General features: G+C 47.7%; 1 protein-coding gene across 1 annotated transcript in view; it reads right to left on the bottom strand.

The window, feature by feature from the left end:
• Window positions 1-13,388: 13,388 nt before the first annotated feature.
• Window positions 13,389-22,692, bottom strand: part of SORL1 (sortilin related receptor 1) — a 151,298-nt gene continuing 141,994 nt past the window's right edge. The window contains exons 46-48 of the mRNA XM_082683701.1: window positions 21,711-21,903; window positions 19,063-19,275; window positions 13,389-17,731 (exon numbers count right to left, since the gene is read on the bottom strand). Coding sequence (XP_082539827.1) covers window positions 17,664-17,731; window positions 19,063-19,275; window positions 21,711-21,903 — 474 coding nt within the window. The 3' untranslated portion in view covers window positions 13,389-17,663. The remainder of the gene's footprint in view (window positions 17,732-19,062; window positions 19,276-21,710; window positions 21,904-22,692) is intronic.

Raw genomic sequence — 22,692 nt, 5'->3', positions numbered from 1 at the left:
TGGCTCGCTTAGGAGGAAGGCTCGCTTAAGTAAGAATTTTTATTTTGCGGGCGACGAAGAGAACGCACAACTCTGGGTTATGTCGGCACACGGCTGAACTGCAAGTCACATGCCAGATCCAGAAATGATGAAAACATCTGTTTTCGCTTTAGACCCGCGAGGCTCCGGCCACGGGGAGGGGCGAGGGAGGGAGAGAGGGGAACGGCTCTGCTCACCGGCGCCATCTGCTGAGCCTGGTGTAGAAACGCAGGCGGCCGGGCACAATGCGGGTTGCCGCTCACCCCCGGGCAGGGGGAGATCAACAGGTGGGGGGGTCTCTGCCCCGGGCGGTCGTTCTCTCCTCCGAGGACAGCCCCGATTTCTGCCCCGGGGACTGTGCACTTCCGTATTGTCTCGGGTGTGCACAACAAAGAGCTTTATCCCTGGGGACTGCTCTGGGGCAGAGGAGGAGGAGGAGAGAAGCAGCAAATGAATTCCCAGGTTGGGGAGGACGGAGGTAAAATGCAGACAGTAAAATTTGCTGTTCCCTCTGGCTGAAATCTCCCCGAACAAAGAAGCCGCAAGGCGCCTCTAGGAAAACTCCCAGCTGCACTTCCCCTGCTGTCCCTCTTTGCTGCTCTGGTGGCTTGTACTCAGCAGGGCCGAGAATGTTCCAGCGTTCACAGAGACCATTCTGGTCGGGCAGGGCTTGGCCAACCCTTGAACGGGAGATCCACCCAGCCTCGTATGAATGGAGCGCTGGGGAGGGATTCTGAACAGGAGCCACACAGACAGACAGCCGAGCCATCGCATTCTTTCAGTGTTCAGCAAATATTTACTGCCTGCCTGCGAGGGGCCCCGCGCTCACCCAGCACAACTATTTGTCATACAATTTAGAAAACAATACAAATATGTCAGAGGAAAATGTATGTTGAATGTCAAGTGGGTGTTGGAGACAATGACAGCTGTAAGTTCAGAGGCAGAGATTCCAGACTCTGATCCGGCCCTTTCTCTGTGTTTGGGGGCATTTCTGAGAAGTCGGTTCCCCCAGTCACCCCTTGTCTAGCCAATCCCCTACATAACTGCTTTCAGACAACCTGCTTCAGCCTCAGCCTCCATCCACCCAGCTTTAAAGTTCAAGCTTTCTCTGCCAGTTCCTGGGGAGCGCAATGCCAGAGGACATCACCGCTAGGGGACCCTCCCAGCTGCAACCCACAGTCAGAACGGGGTGGGCCCTCTACTGGATTCCCAGGCATCTTCCCTGGGCCAGAAGCAAAATCTTGAGGCAGACCCTTAGGAATGGTGTTTCCCCAAAACTTACGGGGCCATGAGGAGTTAATCTAAGGGAGAAAGAGCTTTGGTCCCATGTAGAGGTCCAGGCTGGCAGATCTCATTAAGTTCATTTCCTTCCCTTTGCGATCATCTGCTGATCACAACCTCAGCTCTCCGCTGCCCACTTCGGAGGTTCTCAGAGAAGTCAGCTCATCTCAACTGAAGTCGGTCTGTCTGTTCGTGTTTGCGCACTTGACCTACAAACTCCCAAGTTCAAAGGGAAGCTGAGGTTCTCCACTGGAGCCCAGCCCTTCCTCTTCTTCCATTGGAGTCGCAGATACGTATAGCAAGATCTGTCCTCTGCGTGGGTACAAAAACCTGACTATCCTCTGAAGGACGAGTCAGAACAAAAAAATTTATTCCCATTCTAGAGCTGGACAAATAACATAAGAACCAGCTCAGTCGCTACAGGTCTTGCCATCCACTAGCTCCATCCGCAGTGCCCACATCTGTTTGGGTAAGCCTGGAGTTCTTCCATTGCTAGGATGTAATCCTCACAGCTGCCTCCGCGTCCGCCCCTCACCTGCAGCTGCCTGGCTCTGGTGCCGGAAACTTACTAGTTTAGGGAAACAACGTCCATCAGGACAGCCAACTTCAGCTTTTGTTGCAGGCCTTAAAAGATTAGGACAGGAGACTTCATTGGCCTCTGCTTTGATATTGATCTGCCCTGGAGAGTTTTGAAGAATTTTCTTTGTTTTCTAAACTGAGGAAATCGGGTCACTGACCCATATGTTTTTCCAGGACTCTCTGACCCTGTTTCTCGCTTCTACCTGGTCTGGCAACAGGTCGATGTTTTGATCCAGTGGGGGCTGGTGGTTGCATTTTTCATGCTGTGTGGGCATTCGTGCCCTCAGAAGTTAGGGTGTGTTGTCAACATTCAGCAAAATACAACCTCTGGACCAGACTCCCAACAGCAGAGTAGAAAAACTCCAAAACAAAAGAGGGGGCATGAAGATAAACACCAGTGACTTTATCACGCCTTACTCGGTGGAAGAATGCAGCTTTCCAAACAGTTTCTCGAGACCTAGCTAAACTCTCTTTTCCTCATAAAAATACATTCTATTGCCCCACTTCACTCTGTATATCTTGGTGTGATTCTCTTCACACAGAGAAGTAACCTTTGTTCAAAGCTCCGCTCTCCTAAGCTGTGCTGAATTCTGCAAGATCACTCTCCCCATACAAGATTAGCACCTCCTTTCCAGCTCCAAATAGACTATAATCCAAAAGCTGCTCTTTTAAATAGAGGTTTCTTTTATGCTTAAATTCCTAAATAAAAGGGACATCAATGCTATTGCTACTCTCCCCAGTTAAATCCGATTTGCAAGAAATGCTGTGTGCTCAAAGATCTGGGTGTGCTCTGAAGTCCGCGCTCCCGAGCACATTTGGGAGTCTCTAGTCATTCTCTATCTGGAGGGCCCTCCAGTGGCCGGAATAATTCCTGATATAAACAAAGACCACCGAAGCAAGTGGGAACAACAAAGGCAGGGGTGGACGCTAGCCTACATGTAAAATGCTGCATGTAAGCCCCACAGTTCGCCCTATAGGGGTGTGTCTCATTTAAAGAAAGCCAAGACAGAATCACAGCTCACGGAAGGGAGGCGTTATTTGCATGACAAAAGGACCCTTCACTTGATAAAAAGAGGCAGGTTTGAACTCCATTAAATGACAACTCCCTCTCATCTCTTTAAGATTCTATTGAATTTGCAAAAAAAAAAAAAAAAAAAAAAAAGGAAAAAAAAAAACAGATTGACACACAAATTTCCAGAATGCATCTGTGCAGAAAACATGGTATGTTTGTACCCCATCTGCAGTCCCCGACCCACCCCTCCCACAGTTCCATCTCTGAAAGACTCAGAAGCACTTTGACCACAAGGCACAGAGAAACTAGACGGAGGTCAGAACACGTGGTGGTGAGAGCTGAAGGCTCGGTACAAGGTCAAGATCCTCAGAGCCCCGCGTTGCCTCTCCGGAGCGCCATGAGAATAACAGGAGGTCGCTCCAACATGCTTCCCTCTGGATTTGGAGGGCGCTGCTGGTGTTCTAGAAGATTCCACAAGAAGGTTTTCCAGAAGAAGCTCTGCCACATGTCGGCATGTCGCGTCTGGGAGGCGTGCCTCAGTTTCTTCTGGTGTAAGGTGAACTGATGATTATATAAACCAGATACACCGTTCTAAGACCTTGGGTTCCCAGCCATTATAATGATCTTTGTTCTCCAGAAGCACTGGGGAAGGAGCAGAAGGAAGAGGGAAGGGAGATTTTTCTCCCACAAAGTCCCTCCCATCCTTCTGATACCCACCCCAGCACCCCCAGGGTACGACCCACAGTAGCCACGGTAAACATACGTCCTGACGCAGACCAAGGTCCACACACCCACCCTCACCCCTTCCCCCACTAGGCTAACTCCTACTGGTGCCACATGGCCCGCACTTAATGCCAGTTCCACCTGGTGCCTTACCCAACCTCCCCAAACCTAAGGTTTGCTTCATCCCCTTTAGGTTCTTTGTGCGTCCGCCTCCATCATAGGTCTTGGCAAGGCTGGTGCCCTCTAGCCTGCAGATGGTGGGTGGCCTGGTGCCTCCTTTGGCTCCCGTCCCCAGGGCCTCTTTCGGGGACTGCTGAGTAAATGTGGGATGAGAGGGGCTGCTCCTGAGAGCAGAGCTCCTCCCCCTCCCTTCTGGGGCGATGGGGCCAGCAGTCCCTTCCCCAAGCTGGCCCTGACCCAGGACCCCCGCAGGCCACAGCCGGGGCCGGGGAGGAGCAGAATGGGGGTCGCTCCTGCAGCAGCTGTGGGAAGGAGGGAAGGGGGTGCTCTCCTGGGTAATGTTCTTAGTCATGGCATTTGACGTGCATTACCTAATGCACCTAATTACCCAATTTAATCCTCACAGCATCATACCACAGATTGAGGTAGGCGCGAAAGGATCCTTTTTACAGGAGAGGAGCTTTCAGTGCAAAAAGGTTAAGACATCCCGCTCGGCAGCTCCCCAGCCAGGACTGGAACTCGGGCTGTGGTCCCAGAGCCCAGACCCTGGACTTCAATCAGTTCTGCACAGAGAAAACAGAGACTCTGAATGCCAGGCTTCCTAGTGTCAGGGTAGTGCTCGGCTGACGTGGGTCACGGGTTCTCCCTTGTTGGACTGGACTGGACTGGACTGGACTGGACTGGACTGAATGCTTCCTCCTCGGACCACTGTGCTCCTTGGAACAGGAGTGCTCCTGGTCTCCACCTGCCCCCTGGCCTGTCCCAGGCTCCTTAACTCCTGGGGATTCCTGAAAAGGTTATTTTGCGATCTCTTCTCACTCCTGATGTAACTCTGCAAGCTTTCGCTTCCACACACCCCTCTAACTACCACCAGCCTAACCCTCCAGCAAACATGCCCAGCCCAGCTGTCCCTAAGCTCCAGAAATCGCCCAAACCACCCACCCAAATGGCCCGGGCTTCTTTCCCAGCTCCATGTCCCCCCACAGCACCATCACCTTCAAACATACGATGTTATTTAGTCTCTTGTATTCGTTGTTTATTTTTTCCCCCTCTGCTTGCGTGGGCCACGAACCCTTCAAACTCAACATGTCCAAAAGAGACTTCACCTGCCCTCCCCACTTCTGTTGTGGGCCCTGCGTTTGCTATCCTGGTCAAGAGCTCCAGGCTGCCACACATTTTTACAGGTGTGGAGTGGTGACATCATCTAGAACCTCATTCTCCCCTGGCCCCTTCTCTTCTAGGGGCAGTGTTGGCGGCCCAGAGTTCTCTGTGAATGGTAGGTCCCAATCATGTCTGTGCTTCAGGAGATCCCATACAGCCCAAGAACAGCTTCCCTCAATGAGACACTGGAGGAACAAGAGAAGACTGGAACATGAAATGTGGGCCACAAACAGCGTTGAAGGCAGTGAAATCGGTCACAGGGAAACGAGTCTGGGCGGCCATTGTCTGAACACCGTCTCCTTTCTGTGAACGCCTGTGGAAGCCGTTTTCATACACATCCTCCAATCGAAGAGCACTGGTATGGGGCGGCTCAGTCAGTGAAGCGTTGACTCTTGGTTTCAGCTCAGGTTATAATCTCAAGGTTGTGAGATCGAACCCGGAGTCAGGCTCTGCACTTGGAAGAGCCTGCTTGTCTCTCTCTCTCTGCTTCTCCCCTGACTCATACTCTCTCTCAATAAGTGAATAAAATCTGAAGGAAGGAAGGAAGAAAACAAAAGAAAATAAAGTAAAAGAAAAGTGCTGGTGTATATCTCTTTCTTTCAGGCCTCCCGACACCGAGTGGTGTCACCTTCCGCATTAACCCATTTTATGAACAAGAAAACTAAGGCACCGGAGAGATTTTTGTCTCCATGGTCTCAGAGCCAGAACTGCAGCCAGAGCTGCTGCCCATAGCCCACAGGCTCTCCCCTGTGCCTCCCTCAGAGGCTGACCTCTCCGCCCTGCCTCACTACCTGAGCTGACTTGTGTTGTTTTCCAACTATGCATTGGTTTTACTTTTACCTACCAAGGACTCTGTGTGGCAAAGATCACTGGTTGCCTGGCCTGTATGTTTTCTCACCTTCTTCCTTCCAGCTAAAGCTCTCTTTTGGTCACTGAAAGTGGTGTTGAGCCAGGCCAAATGCATTACTTCTCCCAGACTCCTTGCAGAAAGGAAACATGTCTTGTTTGGTGGCGAGTCTAAGGAAACTCTTTCAAAGCAGCCAGTGCAGGGACGAGGTGCTTTTCTGCCCTTCCCTCTTCCTCTTGCTTGATGCCCGGACCTTGGTGTGATGGCTAGAATGGGAGCCCAGGCCAGACTGTGGAAGGGACCCAAAGGAAGGAAACCACACGAGGAACAGCAGAGCCGAAAAAAGGCTGACGCTTTAAAGGCGGAGCCTTTAAAGGCTGACGCTCCCACAGCAACCACAGGACTTCTTTTACACGAAAGCAAGCACATTTTCCCAACGATGGCCGCGTGGATTTTAGGCTATTCCTGAACCTCAGACTCGCTGATTCATTCTTCAGAACAGGTTATCTCAGTCCTTCTCTCGTCCGACAGATTCAGTAAGTGTCGAGGAATGCTCGAGGCTCTAAGAAAATGGAGTAAATGGGGAGCTCCAATCTCAAAGACTCTGCATTTTCTGTTTCTTCACTCCCACCCTGCCCCAAGGGTCCTCCGGGATCCAGGATGATGAATGATGGGGTTTTACTCCACGGCAATCCACTTGGTTTCTGGTGAGCTCACCGGTCTTCACTCCCGAGCTGCCCCTCCAGGCCCACCGCCTCCAGGAGAAGGCTGACTTACGCTTCTGGAACAGAGAGCACGCGCTCTGCGTAGCCTCTCCCACCAGGGGACTCTCACGGCCACTTCCAGCCTAGACACCTTTGTGGAGCCTAAACCCACTTGAACTTGGAATGTCTGTTAAGGAAGAGCGAGTCCCCAGAGGACTGCCTCGGTCTGGCCCTGATTCAGAAAGTTGGCTACGTCTTGGAAATATATCCTTCCCCTCTCATCTGTTCAACATATCATTAACTTTTGTCGCTGGAAGGAAGATGAAAGGTCATATAGCAAAATATAATAAATCCATCTCTCTCTCGTTCTCCGTGAGGGTATGGGGAAGTCCCATCAATCTTTGGACCCGCTCTTCCATCCGTGTCTTGCGGTCTCCTCTAAGACACAACTGTTCTGTTTTTCCTTCCTGTCCACCTCCCCCTGGAGCCTCTGGGGCTCTGAGCACAGGAAGCACTTAAAAAGCAAGCGTTGATCCCACCTGATCAGACCATCCATCAACCAGTGTCGTGGGGGCTAATAATCTCGGGGTCGCACAGACCTGGGTTCAAACAGGGGCCTTGTGTTCTTCTATGTAAAATGAGAGGAGCTGATATTTACTTCAAGGATTTTCATCTCAAATGAAATGGCGGTTGTGCCGAGCACATGGTTGGTCTTCAGTAAGTGGGAGACATCCACTCCTTCATCTGTCCACCGAACAAGCTGTTTCAAAATAATCTGGAGTTCAGGGCGCAGGAGTAAGTGTGGGTAACGGAAAAGAAGTCGATGGTATGGCCTTTAATTTAAGGGAACTTAATTTTGCCATCCAAAATAGAAGTTGCGGGCATTTTTACCAAGTTAGAAGGTAAGATGGATTTCCTCTCGAAGTGTTCCCATAGCCCGGGATCTCTGCTAACAGAAGATTAATTCTCTAAATGGGATTTATCTCCACAATAAGCCGTATCACACCTTAGTCCCCGTGTTCCCGGGGCAGTTCCTCACAGAGCCCCACCTGGAGATTAACAGAAAAGGTCTGCCCTGTAGATAAAGAATGTCACATAGCAAGGGGCTAGCCTGGACCCAGGGACATATTTCTGACTCTCTCTCCTGCTGGGCCCCGTTACTAAAGCCGACAAACACCCACACTGAGGGAAGGACACCATCGTGACTCTCCTGTGGGCCTGTGTGGAATGGGGTGAGGGTGAAGTGGTTTCCACCAATGCCCGAAAGATGAGGCAAGGGGAAGAAATCCCAGCGTGGGGTTCCAAGCAAGGAGGAAAGGGGCAACTTGCTCATTGACGTTTGTGGAGGCTAGTTTTCAGGATCAAGGAGACTGAGTGTAGGGTTCAGGATGGAGTGGTTGGGACAGATGAATCCCCTGTCCTCCGTCATCATCCCATGCTAAAGGAGGGGAGCGGAGACGCCCTGGGAAGATTTTTAAAAGGCGGGCTCTTCACAATTTTATTGTGTGTTTTGTAGATCGAAAGATCGCCTCCTTTTCGTGTGTTTTACTGAAGTTATCAGAGTCGGCCTTCATTTCTTGAGTGTAAAAGAAGAGTGTGAGGTTACAAAATGGTGTTTGGATACTGGCCTTCTTCATGCATCCTCTCTTCCAGTTAAGAAAATCTCTGGGGGGAAAGCAATTGCCTTGGGGCGCCTGCGTGGCTCAGTGCGTTAAGTTTCTGCCTTCGGCTCAGGTCCTGATCTCAGGGTCCTGGGATCGAGCCTCAAATTGGGCTCCCTGCTCAGCAGGGAGCCTGCTTCCCCCTTTCTCTCCGCCTGCCTCTCTGCTTACTTGTGATCTCTGTCAAATTAATAAATAAAATCTTAAAAAAAAAAAAAAAAGCAAACGCCTGAAGGAAACAATGTATTGCAGTATTAATGCAATCTAGGTAAGCAACCAATGCCACACTCTTCTACACCCAGTAGAGTTTCTCTTAGAAGCTGAATTGGAGCCTCTGACTTAGGCTTGGTATCAAATTGGTTGAATCATGAGATGCTCAGGCACAGACTTGACTTCAGGCTTTTAGAGGTACGTGGGACTGATGAGCTAACTGACGAGCCCAACTCCCAGGTAAGTCACATAAATTTTCAGCCTCGGCTTCCTCTATTATCAAACCATTGATATCATCTACACAGGACTCACGATGGCCTTGCCCTGCAGAGACTCTACCCTTTGTGCTGCTGGGGAGGGCAAGAATTCTGTCTGTCATATTCTATGCTGTTCTTCTGATGCCTAATACAGGACCTGGGACCGAGGAGGTGCTTGGTAAGGACAGAGATCTTCCCAGTCCCTTCTTCCCATGCTCTACACCAGGCACACGGACACAAGCCAACCACCTAGACTCCAGCTATCTTTAGACCATTCCCTTCTCTTCCTTAGACTCTAGACACACCCCTTTCAGCTAGCCACGTGATTCTGCCCCCAAACATGCTTAACGTAGCAACCATGCTGGTAACCCATCTTCTGCTTTTGCATCTGTCTTGTGCTCTTACGTCTGTTCACACTGTTTTCTTGAGTGGGAGGTATTGAGAGCTGTTTCTCCCATGTTCCGAAAAGCTAAACACTGACTAGGGAAACCAGAGATAACGAAGCAACAAAGCTCTTGGGAAGGGTCCGATGCTTGGTTTCAGTTCCCGTCTTGGACTTAGGTCGTGGGGTTGAGCCCCACATCAAGCTCAGAGCTCAGCACGGAGTCTGCTTGAGATCTCTCTCCCTTTCCTTCTGCTCCTCCCTCACCCAAAGGGCACATGTTCTCTACATTAAATAAATCTTAAGAAGCAGAGGTTTGGCAAACTCCCCTATATGAATTCAGTCATATTCATGGCAACAAAATTGTAACCAGGTGCAATCGCTCCTATACAGTAAGGGGATAAAAGGACACGCACCAAATGTTAACAGTTTTTCACTGGGTTTACTGAAGAATCTCATTTTCTTCGCGGGGTTTTTCTTTTCCCAAAATTTCTATAGTGGATACAGATTCCTTTTATAGTCCCCCCAAAGAAGTGTTATTTTAAAAGGTGAACGAGGGGTGCCTTGGTGGTTCAGTCAGGTAAGTCCACCTTAGGTTTAGATCATAATCCTGGGGTCCTGGGATCGAGCCCCGCATCAGGCTCTCTGCTTATCGGGGAAACTGCTTCTCCCTCCCTTCCTTGCTCATGCTATCACTATGTCTCCCTCAAATAAATAAATAAATAAATAAATAAATAAATAAATAAATAAATAAAATCGATCTTAAGAAAAAGTAAAAAAAGGTAAACTAGCTAGTTAAAATAAATTCCAAGTGTATACACCTAAATCAGACTATTAGAAGGATCACCTGGAGTGGCTGCGTGACATCCTTGAAAGCACAGACTCTGGAACCAGGCTATGCAGGTTCCAATCCCCGTTCTGCGTCTTCCTAGCTGCTGTGAACTTGGGGCAAATTTCCTTACCTTTCTTTGCTTGTTTCCTTATCTATAACTTAAAAATAATAATATCCTCCTTAGAGGACTGGTGTGATGGATTAAATGAGTTCATCTATAAGAAACCTTCAGAATAATGCCTGGCGTCGAGCAATTCCATGTTCGCTATTAACCATTTGTTGCCACTGTCCCACCATTGCTCTAAGTGCTTTTGCAATTGCCTTTTGGGACCACTGTATTTGGGGTCTTAACCATATTCCCCTGTATCCCTTGTGGATACATTGGGATCCCATTTCCTCCTTTGAGGACACGCTAATTCTTGGAAGCAATCATGTGTATTTGAGGTTCAAAGTAAGGTGTGCATACGGAGTCAAGAATTTTTATTCCTGCCTTGTTCATCTACTGCCTATGAAAAATTCCAAAATACACACGTGGACACACACCCAAACAGTTCAGCACTATCTAGGGCTTGATCTATCCCTGGGTAACTAATAGGTTTGGCTTCTGCTAGCAAGAGCCTGAAAGATAAATTTTAATTATGAGACCTCTTTATTCAATCGATACTGAGGGCTTTACCGACTCGCCTACAACCAACGGGCAAATTTCATAAAAGGCTGATTTACATTTAAATCCAAGCCCTTTTATCTTCCTCAAAGTTTGCTGATGCCAAGTTTTAAGTATGAAATGTCATTGTTTTCATACAAATATTCCCAAACATTACCAGTTGTCATTTTGGCATTAAATAAGGTTGCGGCATTAACAATGATAACATTAGCATTTTTAAAAGCGTTAACATCATTGTTCTTCTGTAAATTATTGCAGGCTCAAATTACCCTACACAGAATCTTTAAAAAAAAAAAAAATTAATGGGGCACTGGCATCAAAGCCGTTTAGGGCTGGATGAAAGGAATAGCAGCTACCTCCTTTTGTTGGGACCGTAATGGTCTCATGCTAGCCCAATTATCGCCCTACAGGAACATGTGGCAATGGTGTGTCCCACCGTGTACATAAATAATGGTGAATAAAAAGTGCATTAAACATTCTTTTCCCAAGATGCAAGGGATTTTGATAAAATCTAACAGGTTGTCACAAAGGAGAATTCTCTGTGCTCCTAAGTACTGAATTCTTAATAAAAATATTTTCCAATTTAAAAAAAAAAAGGTTTCATTGATCTAGCATCTTGGGGAATATTGTGTTCCATGTGAATGATTTTGCAAAGAAATTTAAGTAGATCTCTATGTCTCCAAACGTCATTTGTTATCTTTCTGGGGGAAATCCTTTAAAATTCTTTCACCTGTGGGGCGCCTGGGTGGCTCAGTGGGTTAAGCTGCTGCCTTTGGCTCGGGTTATGATCTCAGGATCCTGGGATCGAGTCCCACATTGGGCTCTCTGCTCAGCAGGGAGCCTGTTCCCTCTCTCTCTCTCTCTGCCTGCCTCTCCCATCTACTTGTGATTTCTGTCAAATAAATAAATAAAATCTTAAAAAAAAATTGTCACCTGTGCCTTTAAATTCCCTAACCAGATAGTATTACTATTATAGAGCTCTAATATTGAAACCAAAAGGGTGAATAAGAACACTAACTTAAGAATGGAATAAATCTAGGTTCAAGATTTGAACCTGCTGCATTGACTACATGTGAGAGCTCAGTTACCCTCCCTCTCCCCTTCTCTTAAGACTGATTTAACTCATCTTTTAAAACAAAGATTAATAATCTAAGTCACAGGATTGCTTCTAGAATTAACAAAAGATGTTCCTGGTTTGGCACACTGACTGGCAAAGCACAGGGGCTCCAGAGAAGGGAACTACTATTATTCTAAACAAGTGAGCTACTCAATGTTTGGGACTATCCCTATGGGGTCTATACGGTAAATGGCCTCCAGTTGTTCCAAGTTCCTTTATCGAGGGTTTATGATAGCTTAACTTTTCTTAGTTTTTTAACACTGGGCTGTCTGCTTTTAGCAGTCTCTCCATTTTTAAGTTGCTGTGAACTGGGGAATGAGATTTAGCTGATAGATGAATTCAGAATTTGAGGCCACATGGAGGTGTCCCCTAGGACTCAGAAACAATGTCCCCCAGAGTTCAACTTTAAAACCAACATATAATCGGTAGAATAATCTTAAGATACAATGGTTCTCAAGCCAGAAAGCTTCTATTGGAACCCAGTCTGACTTTACTTTTTTTTAAATTTTATTTATTTATTTGACAGAGATATCACAAGTAGGCAGAGAAAGAGGAGGAAGCAGGCTCCCTGCTGAGTGGAGAGCCCAATGTGGGGCTTGATCCCAGGACCCTGAGATCATGACCTGAACTGAAGGCAGAGGCTTTAACCCACTGAGCCACCCAGGCACCCCCAGTCTGACTTCAACAGTAGCTATATGGCGTTTAAGTGGAAAACCCCCAAAAAAGAGCCATCAGTGGCAGATCCAGGCAGTGCCCAAGCCCTGTCAAGGGGAACCTTCAGCAAAGGGAGTTCATGGATGGAGGCCCCACTGGCAAGACTTTCTTAGACATTCTAGGTGCCAGGACTGTTTCCCTTGATGAGCTCATAAATGGGCTTTGTTACAGATCAGTCTCACAAGCTTGGTTAAAGGGCTTTACCCACAAGAAATGAACTCCCTGAGGTGCTGACAAATTACTCAAGCCTGGAAACCTAAGGGCTAGGCCGTGACCAGGCAAATGCACGCCTGGGATACCTCTGGGTGTGACGTGTTGGGACTGTGCTTTGACTCTGAACGGTGACGGGGTGCAGGGGGGGCAGTGTCTCGGGTTAGAAATCCCTGGCCCTGGGGGCTGGTCTTGCCCTTCACGCTCTGGTTTCCCCTAAGCGCTACTTAACCTCTCTGGGCCTCTTTTTTTTCTCTCCTACAGAACAGAATGACAGTCCTTCAGAGCTCTATTTCGGCTCAGTTTTTAAACCAAAGCAGCAAGCGAGCGGATCTGTTGAATTAAAAACACCAGCCTCCCCTCCTCTCCCGTTCCAGGTGCTCTGGTCCTGCTGGATGGGCCCACGTGCCATTCACCCCCCCACCCAAGCAGCACGCCGCTTGCTTCAGGACTGCAGCCCAGGGACACCTCCTCGAAGTGCTCTCTGACACACAGAGCATCACACCTCAGTGCTTTCTTCTGCCCTTGGAGCAAACGGTGCCTCCGTTTGTGATGACAGCTATCAGGGGGCCACTGCTCCTTCAGGATAATTCTATTTACCCCACAACAGCCACCCTGACATCTCCCTGGCCCTCAGATGACACCCAGGCACCGTGTGCGTCAAGGATCCACTGTCTGAGACCACCCTGTCAATAACAGAATTGTTCCAGGTCTCAGGGTGACCTCATCTACAGAAGCAGCCTCCTTCTAGAACCAGCAAATCGAAGGGTGTTCGGAGACTGTATTAACCATCTTTATTGCGCTCAAAAGAACTCGAGACACAGGAAGAGAGAGTAGATTTTCATAGAGGTGTTTCCTTGACCCAGTTACATTTTATTCAGTGAAAAAAGTTGACATTGAGACAAAAATTATCATAAAATTGTGCAACAATATAGTAAAATCTTCAGCAGAAACAGGTGATTTGGAAATGTATCAAGGCAATTGAAATCATAAACGCCTAATTTCACTTTGGAGAGAAACAAGTATACAGTGTTTCACTTTAAATAAGAGCAGAGTAGGCCTTTATTTTGCTGCCAATACTTGGATTTTGCCTAAAGTTTCTAGCAATTCGTAACAAGAGTCTTTACAGGAGAAATGACACGGGATATCTGAGAATAATGTTCCACTTCGGCACTCGTACTTTCTTCCATTGGCGTTAACACACATGAAACAAATACCAGCCTCCGGTTACTTGGCTCTGAGGATTTAATTCCTAATATGGCTGCTCAAAATCAGTGGGCAGAAACATACATGCAACCCGTCCTCCCTCAACCCACGTCCGATGGAGGTTCCCATTCTGAGAACGAGCTCATTGTCCATGTACCCAACTACCCATACCTCCTGCTCTCTATTCCATATCTCAGTCTTGCATAGAAAGTAGTCTATATAAACTTAATGCACTGGCTTTTATTACACAAAAATTGTACCTGAAAGGCAGCACACACTCCAGTTAATAAAAATAACAAACTAGGAATGTCAAGAGACAATCCCAACAAAGTGGAAGATTTCAAAGTTTCAAGAGTCAATTCTGGAAATCAATATGGAGATAGTATTCGGTTGACTTATCTCCCAGAACCCTTCTCTGAGGGGTCTCCCAGCTCTGTCGAAGGAAGAGAAGAAATCTTCTCAGGGAGGCACCATGTCCCCCTTAGTAGGGAAGTGACCAACCAAACCTAACTAGATGAGGTTTCTGCCCTTAACGAAGCAGTGGGACCATAATCTTCCAAGATGGAGGGACCGCTGGGTGGATATTTGAAGACAGGATTCTCCAAGGGGAAGTGGATGATTATCTCTAAGAGCGTCCCCACACCACCGCTCTCCCCAGGTCCCTCTAAGACAGCCACTGTGTGAGAAGGGGTACATTCCTTAAACGGCTACAGCCTAGTTTAACCTAGGAGGCCAGGATGCCGGGCAGGAGCAATGGCGCAGTGTGTCCCACACCTGTCCCACAAATGCCCCAAGTGATAGATGCTCCGCCCTGAGCAGAGATGGAGCCCCAGGAACCTCTCTTCCCAAAGTCCAAAGTTTCAACCAGTGACCCAGCATCATAACCTTGTACCCAGCAGGCCAGGGCAGCCAGCAGTTCCTGGAGCGTCTCACCTGTCTGGAAAGGTCTACATAGATGTGGCTCCTCCCTCGACTCCTCCTCGGAATCTGACTCTGTCATTTCACCCGCCTGGACCCGGGTCTCACAAGGCTCGAGCTCGAGGGGTGTTTAGGACATAAAGGGGCAAGATCAGCCTCCAGAGAAAATCTGGACATAATCCCCCTGGCCTGCCAAATATTAGCGGTCCGTTAGTGGTCCACCGTGGCCCATGTGCATGTGGGCTTCTGACATTCAAATGTGCGCTGGGGGAGAATAAAACCTTTACCCTGTACAGTGTGAACTTTCGAGGTGGCATCTCCAAGGAGGTACGAAAAAGCCCCTTCTTCACAAACAGGGGCTCCGCCTGGTCACAGTGAAGACAATTACCTGGTCACTTCCAAAGGCCACACATACTTTTTGTTGCCCTCTCCTATGGCCACTCCCACCTCTGGACTCTCGCAGACAGCACACGTACACCGAAACCCCACGAAGCTATGCAGAGGGAAGGAAGAGTGCGTGCTTGAAAAGTTCATAAAAATATACAATTTACACGTAGCTGCGTCTACCTAGCTTAGTCTTCAGAAACTCAGCTCTTCTGTGTATATAAAATACTCTAGCCCTAAAAGGCTGCTTTGTCTCAAACAGCACAGTGGCGTTCTCCGAGGAGAGGGGTGACGGTCAGTCTATACAGTACTGTGCACTAAGCGCTGGAGGCACGAGGAACAGGAACTGGGTGCTCAGACGGGTCTCCGGTCGCCGACTGGACACACAGGCTCTGGAGAAAGGCTTGCCTGCGGAGCCACGGAGAAGAACGTCTCAGAGCCTTTGAGATCAGCTTTTACGAATGCCAACGAGAAGTTGGCAGAAGAAGAAAATATACTTTCTAGTGGTCCGATTAAGATAAGGTAAGACAAGATAAAGCCAAAGAAACTCCATTCTTTACGAAACTCACAAAGGAAAGGGAGGCGGAGAAGCAGGGAGAAAGGCCGGGAGGAGGCTCCTCATGACCACCGCCTGTTAGAATACAACGGAGCCTTACCCACACGACCTAACTACATGTCTACAGTTGAAAATACTCCTCATTCAAAATATATATATATGTGTGTGTGTGTGTGTGTGTGTGTGTGTATATATAAATTAAACTTTTTAAAACTAAAAAATTTAATTGGCTCTTTGTTTTCCAGTCACTAGATAGAACAAAACTATATTCTTGCCCAAGAATGATACTTTTGGTTAAAAGAAAGCAAATACTTGTGAGAAGGTGACACGGCACACCTCGGAGGACACGGGGTCTTTACGAAGCTTGCATATAAAGGACACATATTCAGAAACATGATTTTGGGACATCCCCCAACTCCCTGTTTCTCAGCTGAGAAGTTCTCTCCAGTGGGGCTCCTCCGGCAGGAATCACCAGGGCGCTGGACGTCGGTGTCTAGGGCGGGCGTTGGTCTGCGATGGGACTCCACGGACCTAGCAAGTGGCCATGAGGTGAATACCCGGGTGGCGTTTAAAGGCATAAGGAATAAAAGCTCAGCTTGTTTTACAGAGCGAGTAAGCTCTAGCGTTGCTGTGACTCTCAATTAGATGGAATGGTCTCAAGTGCGTCCATCTCCTGTATCTCTGTCGGAGCGAACAACATCCTTTCAACTGGGCAGGGGTGCGGGGAAGGAGGTGGAAGGAAAGAAAAGAAAAAGAAAAAAAAAAGAGAAAAGGCACTGACCCAATTCAAAATGACTGCATATATCAGGGACAGAGTTTTAAAGATAGTAAGTGGCCACCTGAACATAAATATGAAACTTTACATTTGAGGGGCGCCTGGGTGGCTCAGTCAGTGAAGCATCTGTCTTCGGCTCAGGCCATGATCTCAGGGTTCTGGGATCGAGCCCTGCATGGGGCTCTCTGCTCAGTGGGGAGTCTGCTTCTCCCTCTCCTGCTTCCCATGCTTATACTCTGACTTGCTCTAATTAAAAAAAAAAAACAAACTTAAAAAACAAACAAACAACAACAGAAAACACTTTACATTCCAGATTCTTCAGGGGTAAGGAAAAACAAGATATCAGCAAAGGACAAATTAGGTACTCTTATCTACCAGTGTATCTCTCATGGCCCAGACCTAGCACTCTCCCACGAGCAGTCATTTGTTGCAATGACCACGACACCAGTGTATAATAAAGCAGTGTTCTCAGCTTGCAGCGTGGAGAGCTACGTCTTGTGCAGAGGCGTAGACGGTAAGATTCCAGCGGTGAACGTAAGAGAAGAAGCCGTTGCTTGCAGGGCTCTCGGAGCCGCAGCTCTGTCTAACTGAAACCGAGCAATGATTCAATGTGCTCTCCTGCCCGATACCATTACATGACACACAAGTGAATAAAAACAGACTGTTTCTGGAATGGCAACAAAACTGCTTCTGTTCCCCACTCCTCGACCCTACAACCCCTCATAACGTGCGGAGTCGACGACCACGAAAGCCTTGCCTTATATAGAGTCCGAATAAATTAACAAAGGTACAGAAAAGAACTTTTCCCCACTATACACACAAACTCTTTCCTATAAACAAAATCCAAACAAAATTTAAAATTTGAGCACACTTTCAATGGCGGGGGGAGGGGCGGGGGTGGGAGAGATGCCACCCATCACCCTCTCTCAACGTTTTTATTAAATACATTTCTGTCTTAGAAAAATAAAAAGAACGGCCAATTTATTGACTCAAAATTATCTCACAGACTTAAAAGCATGCCCAGCAAGCACAGCCCTGTAAGACTACATTAATATGAAATCAGAGCAATTTGGTTACTAAAATCAACCTGGTTTGAAGTTCACAGCTGATTACTACAAAGTTTATTCATTCCTTTCTTTCCTTTTTTGTTTTTGTTTTTGGCCGATATAAAAATAACGTATTGCAACTCAAAGTGCATCTTTTAAAATAAACCATCAACTATCTTTATCAAATAAAATATTTACACCATTTGGTTTCTAGTGAGGAGAGCTTTCAGGCTATCACCATGGGGACGTCGTCTGAAAATCCTGTTATCATAGGGGCATCTTCATCGTCCTCCCCTAAAGGCAAAAGAGTCTGTGGTGAGTTCCATCGCATCTGCATCTGACCCCAACTCCCACTGCTCTGCCCTGACCACTCCCAACACCACCAGCCTGGAAAATCGGGACCACAGCCCATCAGGTGCGGTAGCCAAAGCCAAATCCCAGCTCAGCTCCCCGCCGACACGCTTGGGTCACCTTCTCCCCCATCAAAGGGTAGCCAAGCTTATTTTAATGGCAGCTTGAACTTGATCAAATAAAGAAAGTCAACCTCTTATGAGGGGGAATCTCAAGACCTACCCAAAAGTCCAGAGGGCAATTTAGCTTCCCTAATTTGAATGATCCACAGCTGATGTTAACAGTGAAACCTCATAATCTGCTCCCTCCTCTGAACCCTCACTGCTCTGAGGGTAGGGATCTTAGAGGGGCAAAGAATGTCCCGCTGTGGCCCCTATTCCAATCCTGTGCAACTAAGCTGTGATCCACATTCAGTGATCACTGTGTGGTACCACCAAGGGTCCAACGCCTTTTGCCTCCAGGAACGGAAACAAAGAATGCAGCCCATTCATGCAAGGCAGCCCAAATACTTGTACAAAACAACACAGGAAACTGAGAAGAGGGAGCAAAGCTAATATCAAATGATCAGTGGGCGGGGAATATACAAGTACTTCCCAAAGAAAAAAGATTATAACTGGTTTCCAGAAAAAAATAGGTACGTGAAATCACATTCGGGGAAGACCCCCGAAACACACCTAATTTACCATATTAAGCAATCTACTAGCTCTATTAGCTTTTAGAATCTGAGCATGCAGACATCTTAAAAGGGCTACTTCTTTTCTTTTTCCCATACCATGCTGTGGATACGGGAAAGAAGAATGGCCGGGGAGGTTTGACCAGCTGTATCAGAAAGACAGAGAGCCAGATGGAAAGGGCCTCTTTGGACAGAAGTCATGTGGGCAAGCATGACATCTCCTCTTGACTAGGCTCTCCCAAGATGTCAGACCTCCAGGTCCATGAAGGATGAGAGGGCTTGGACATTCCGGGAAACCTGGGAGTCTCCCAAGCCCCGGGCCCTCCTATCCTTCCTGCACAAGGCAAGCTCCTCCCACTTCTTCCACAAAACCGCTCCTGCTCTGGGGCCAGGACCACACTGCTGAAGGGAGTACCAGTATTTGAACAGAGAAGCAAGTTCCAAGCTAAGGGCTCCAAAGGGTTTAACGTAAAGTAAAGCAGTGAGATCATTGGTTAACGAACCCCTCCTAAGTGTCCCAAGACAAGCCTAACCCACGCATCTCCTAACCAAGGACCTGGCTTTGGAGGAAGCCCGGGGTGGAGGGGGGGGGCTCACTCACCCAGGTCGTCCCCCGAGGAGAAGATGGCCGAGCCCAGCCTGGAGCTGTAGTGGCTGTTGGCGAAGGCGGTGAAGCTGCTCTGCAGCCTCCGGTGCTTCGTGTACAGGACGGCAAAGCCCACGCCCAGGCTCAGCAGGACCAGGAACAAGATGGGCACCGCCACGGCGGCAACGTCAGTGGATCTGGCGGCCTGGGACGCCGACGCGCCCCCACCTGCCGGGGCAAGAAGCCACCGGATTAGCCTCCGACGTCAGGGAGGGGTGGGGGGGGCGATGAGGCAACCCAACCCCCTCCCCACTCCCCACCAACACCACCAGCACCAAATCACTAGGAGCCGGCAAACAGTGAGCCGAGCCGCCGTTCCTGCACCTGACGCCTGACTGTTTCCCGACGCCTCCCCACGAGCTGACAGCCCACGGGCCTGGGGCATGCAAATACGGTAATTACATTAGCCTCCTAATCACGGCCTTGTTGTTTATTTAGATAATCTCTTGGAAGGGAGACCTTTGTTGGGGTATCAACATTGATTTCATTAGCATTATTACTTAAGACCACTTGCTTGCCTTACATAAGAGGATGTGAAATCAGACCACTAATTAACGAGATTGCAATTATTTCCCCCTACTTGGCACCAAAGTCACTCTGAACTGCAATTACCTGAAGCTCCATTAAGTGATACAAACGAGATTCCTTTACTGCAACACTGACTTAACAGCTCATCAAGTTTTATGGGTTTTTTGTTTTTTTTTTTTTTACGTAGATAAAAGAGAGAACCCTTCCATACACGTTTCACATTTTTTAAATGCTCTTTGCAAAGCCAGTTCGGGGTCTATGACCTAATAACGATGCTCACTTCCCCATGTCTGAAACAAATTCCAGCTCTATGATGATGGGCTGGTAGATCGGCCTCCACAAGGCTCTAGGGCCAAGCCATCTTTGGGTTTGGGCTGGTCTTAAGAAATAGGGGAAAGTCTGAGCCTGAGGACCAAAAGTGGAACTTGGAAGTCAGTTTGAGCTACGGAAGCACAGTGGACTTTCCAGGTCCCATAAGGAGTTTGTCAGGCTTGAGGTCATTCTGGGAGGACCAGCCCTGGGATAGGGCTACATGGTACGGACCAGGCCTGGGCCTCACAGGGAAGGCCCAGTAGCGACCCAGGAACTCACCCCAACCAGATCATCAAGATGGGCCAGAGAACAGCCATTTCTTGCAAGACCAATCTAACAACTCAGAATCCATGCCTTTAATTTCTCTCATTACTGACCCACCAGGAAAAGCTGCAGCAAACTCTCAGATCATATGTCCCAACCTAACCCCAGGTGTGAACCGCTAAATTAGGGGGATGCTCTTAGCTGGAAGAGTCGGGAGGAACCAGGGTCGTGTAGGAAACAGGAAGGAGTGAAGCCCCCTCACCCCACTTCTGAGAGGACAGCAAACATCAAGAGACAAGACAGAGACAAACTGAGGCCTCATGGAGAGATTCTTCCTGCTTGATAAGCTCAGTTTTATTAAGGCAACACTTTTTCCCACAGTCTATTTCAGTCGTTAATTGGTTTTACTTAGAGAGGAGGCTCTATTTAGGAAACGCTAGGTTAACAAGACTTTTGTTGTTTGTTTTCTGTAAGACCTTCTCAGAACCTCAAGTATGCTGGGATTCTCCAAAGGGATGCAGTCTGCCAAGGTTTTCCTTTTAGGGAGGTGCCTGGGAAGCAGGACATGTTGGAGCACACAACAACTCAAACGCAAGATTTTGGCTTGAGTGTTGGTGAGTTCCTGGCTGGGAAGAAATGGAAGAAAAAAAGACCAGTGGCAAAGCGTCTGTGGATATCCTGGCCAAGCTACTACAATACAAGCAGAATTTCTGTGTAAAGGAAAGGTTCCTCTCCTCCGCCATCAGCATGACCCAGTGCCAGCATCTGTGAGGGTTGAGAAGACAAGATGCCAGGCCAAATTCAGGTTCTGCTCGGGAGCAACGGCTAAGATGAAGCTATAAAATCAGTAACTCTATGGGAAGGAGATTAGTTACTGACTTGAAAGAACCACAGGGAACATTAGCATATTGGAGGCTCTGAGAAGTCCTGCAAAAAACAAACAATAAAACTCATACCAAGCTAGTGTTACCCAAGCAGGACCTCCTTTTGAAACAAAACCCATTTTTACCCTATTCCCTTTTTTGGGCTTTACATTCAGAATGTGGTCACTTTGTAACCCCAGCTTCTCATACCACGCCTGGCTCAGGAAGTGTTTGTTAAATCAGTGCCTGACTAAATTGAAACGGAAGTGATTTTCTTCTGAACTAAAAGAATTTTTTTTTTTTTTTTTTTTTTTGAGAGAGAGAGAACATTTTACATGCACTTTGGAAAGACACATCTTGGGGCACCTGGGTGGTTCAGTCAGTTAAGCATCCAACTCCTGGTCTCAGCTCTGGTCATGATCTAGACCCCTGAAGTCAGGCTCCTTGCTCAGCAGAATTAGCTTGGGATTCTCTGCCTCTCCCTCTATCCCTCCCCTGCTCTTGTGCATGTGCGTGCTCTCTCCCCCAAATAAATAAAATCTTTAAAAAAAAAATACATAAATTCATCAAACCCTGCTATAGCCTTCATCACTTTCCCAGAACTGAAGACAGAAATGGCCCCATCAAGTGACTTACCGGACCCCAGCTCATCGTACAGCAGGACAGCAGGCTCCCCACAAATCTGGCTGCCAAAAAGGCATCTTGCTTGCACGGTGAAAGTGTAATTATGACCCAGTTTCAGGTTGGAAATTTTAAAGAAATTGTCAGTAGTATTCCCAAGGTAAGCTGAGATATTCATGGCACTATCCAACATGTGTATCTCATAGCCCTGAAAACAAAGACACGAGAGATTGTTCAGGATCTTAAATAAGGACTCTGACAGCTTCTATTACTGGTTCCAACTTTATGTGAGCTCCGTATTGCAGGCTTTTATAGATGTTAAAGCACTTTGGGCTTCTTACTGGATCTTTTTACATTACCATTGAGATACTGGATTCAGAAAATGGTAATTTTCCCATCCCAAATGTCTCAAATAACTACCACACCCACTGAGGAGCTACAAAGTGGAAGTGAAAAGTGTAGCCCTAATAAAAGCCATTTTAACAAATATTCCAGTGCACAAAGTTCTGGTCAACAGTTCACTCATTTGAAGTAATAGTAAATGCCACAAAGAATCTGGACAAGTCAGTAGTAGTTCCCCGTAATGGGATCTGACTGATAATAAATCCGGGTCACAGGGGACTCCAGCAGTGGGATAAAAAATGTCAGAACGTTTCTCGGTAGAACAGTGTGTGGGAACTCCATAGGCAGCCCACAGCTCCCTCTCCAGCTCCTGGAGGCGGATGGTTGCCCCAGACCAACCTGGCCTTGAAGAGAAAGTGCTTCAAGATCAGGATGGGATCAGAACTGACTACTGGACTTCTCTGCTAATCTCTAAGTACCCCAGTGTCAAAGCCACCAACTCCTACCCCATCAGCATCAAAGAAAAAGCCTCCTCTCATATCCCGAACAACATACTGGGCCCCACTGCACACTTATTGGCTCTTGGTCCCTATTCCATTGACATTGAACTCATACTCACGGGCTCTTGGTCCCCATTCCACTGAACTAAGCCTAG

Source organism: Mustela nivalis, assembly GCF_964662115.1.
Source record: "Mustela nivalis genome assembly, chromosome: 9".
NCBI lineage: Eukaryota > Metazoa > Chordata > Mammalia > Carnivora > Mustelidae > Mustela > Mustela nivalis.
Note: the sequence above shows the minus strand (reverse complement) of the source record. Positions and strands in the feature narration are given on the sequence as shown.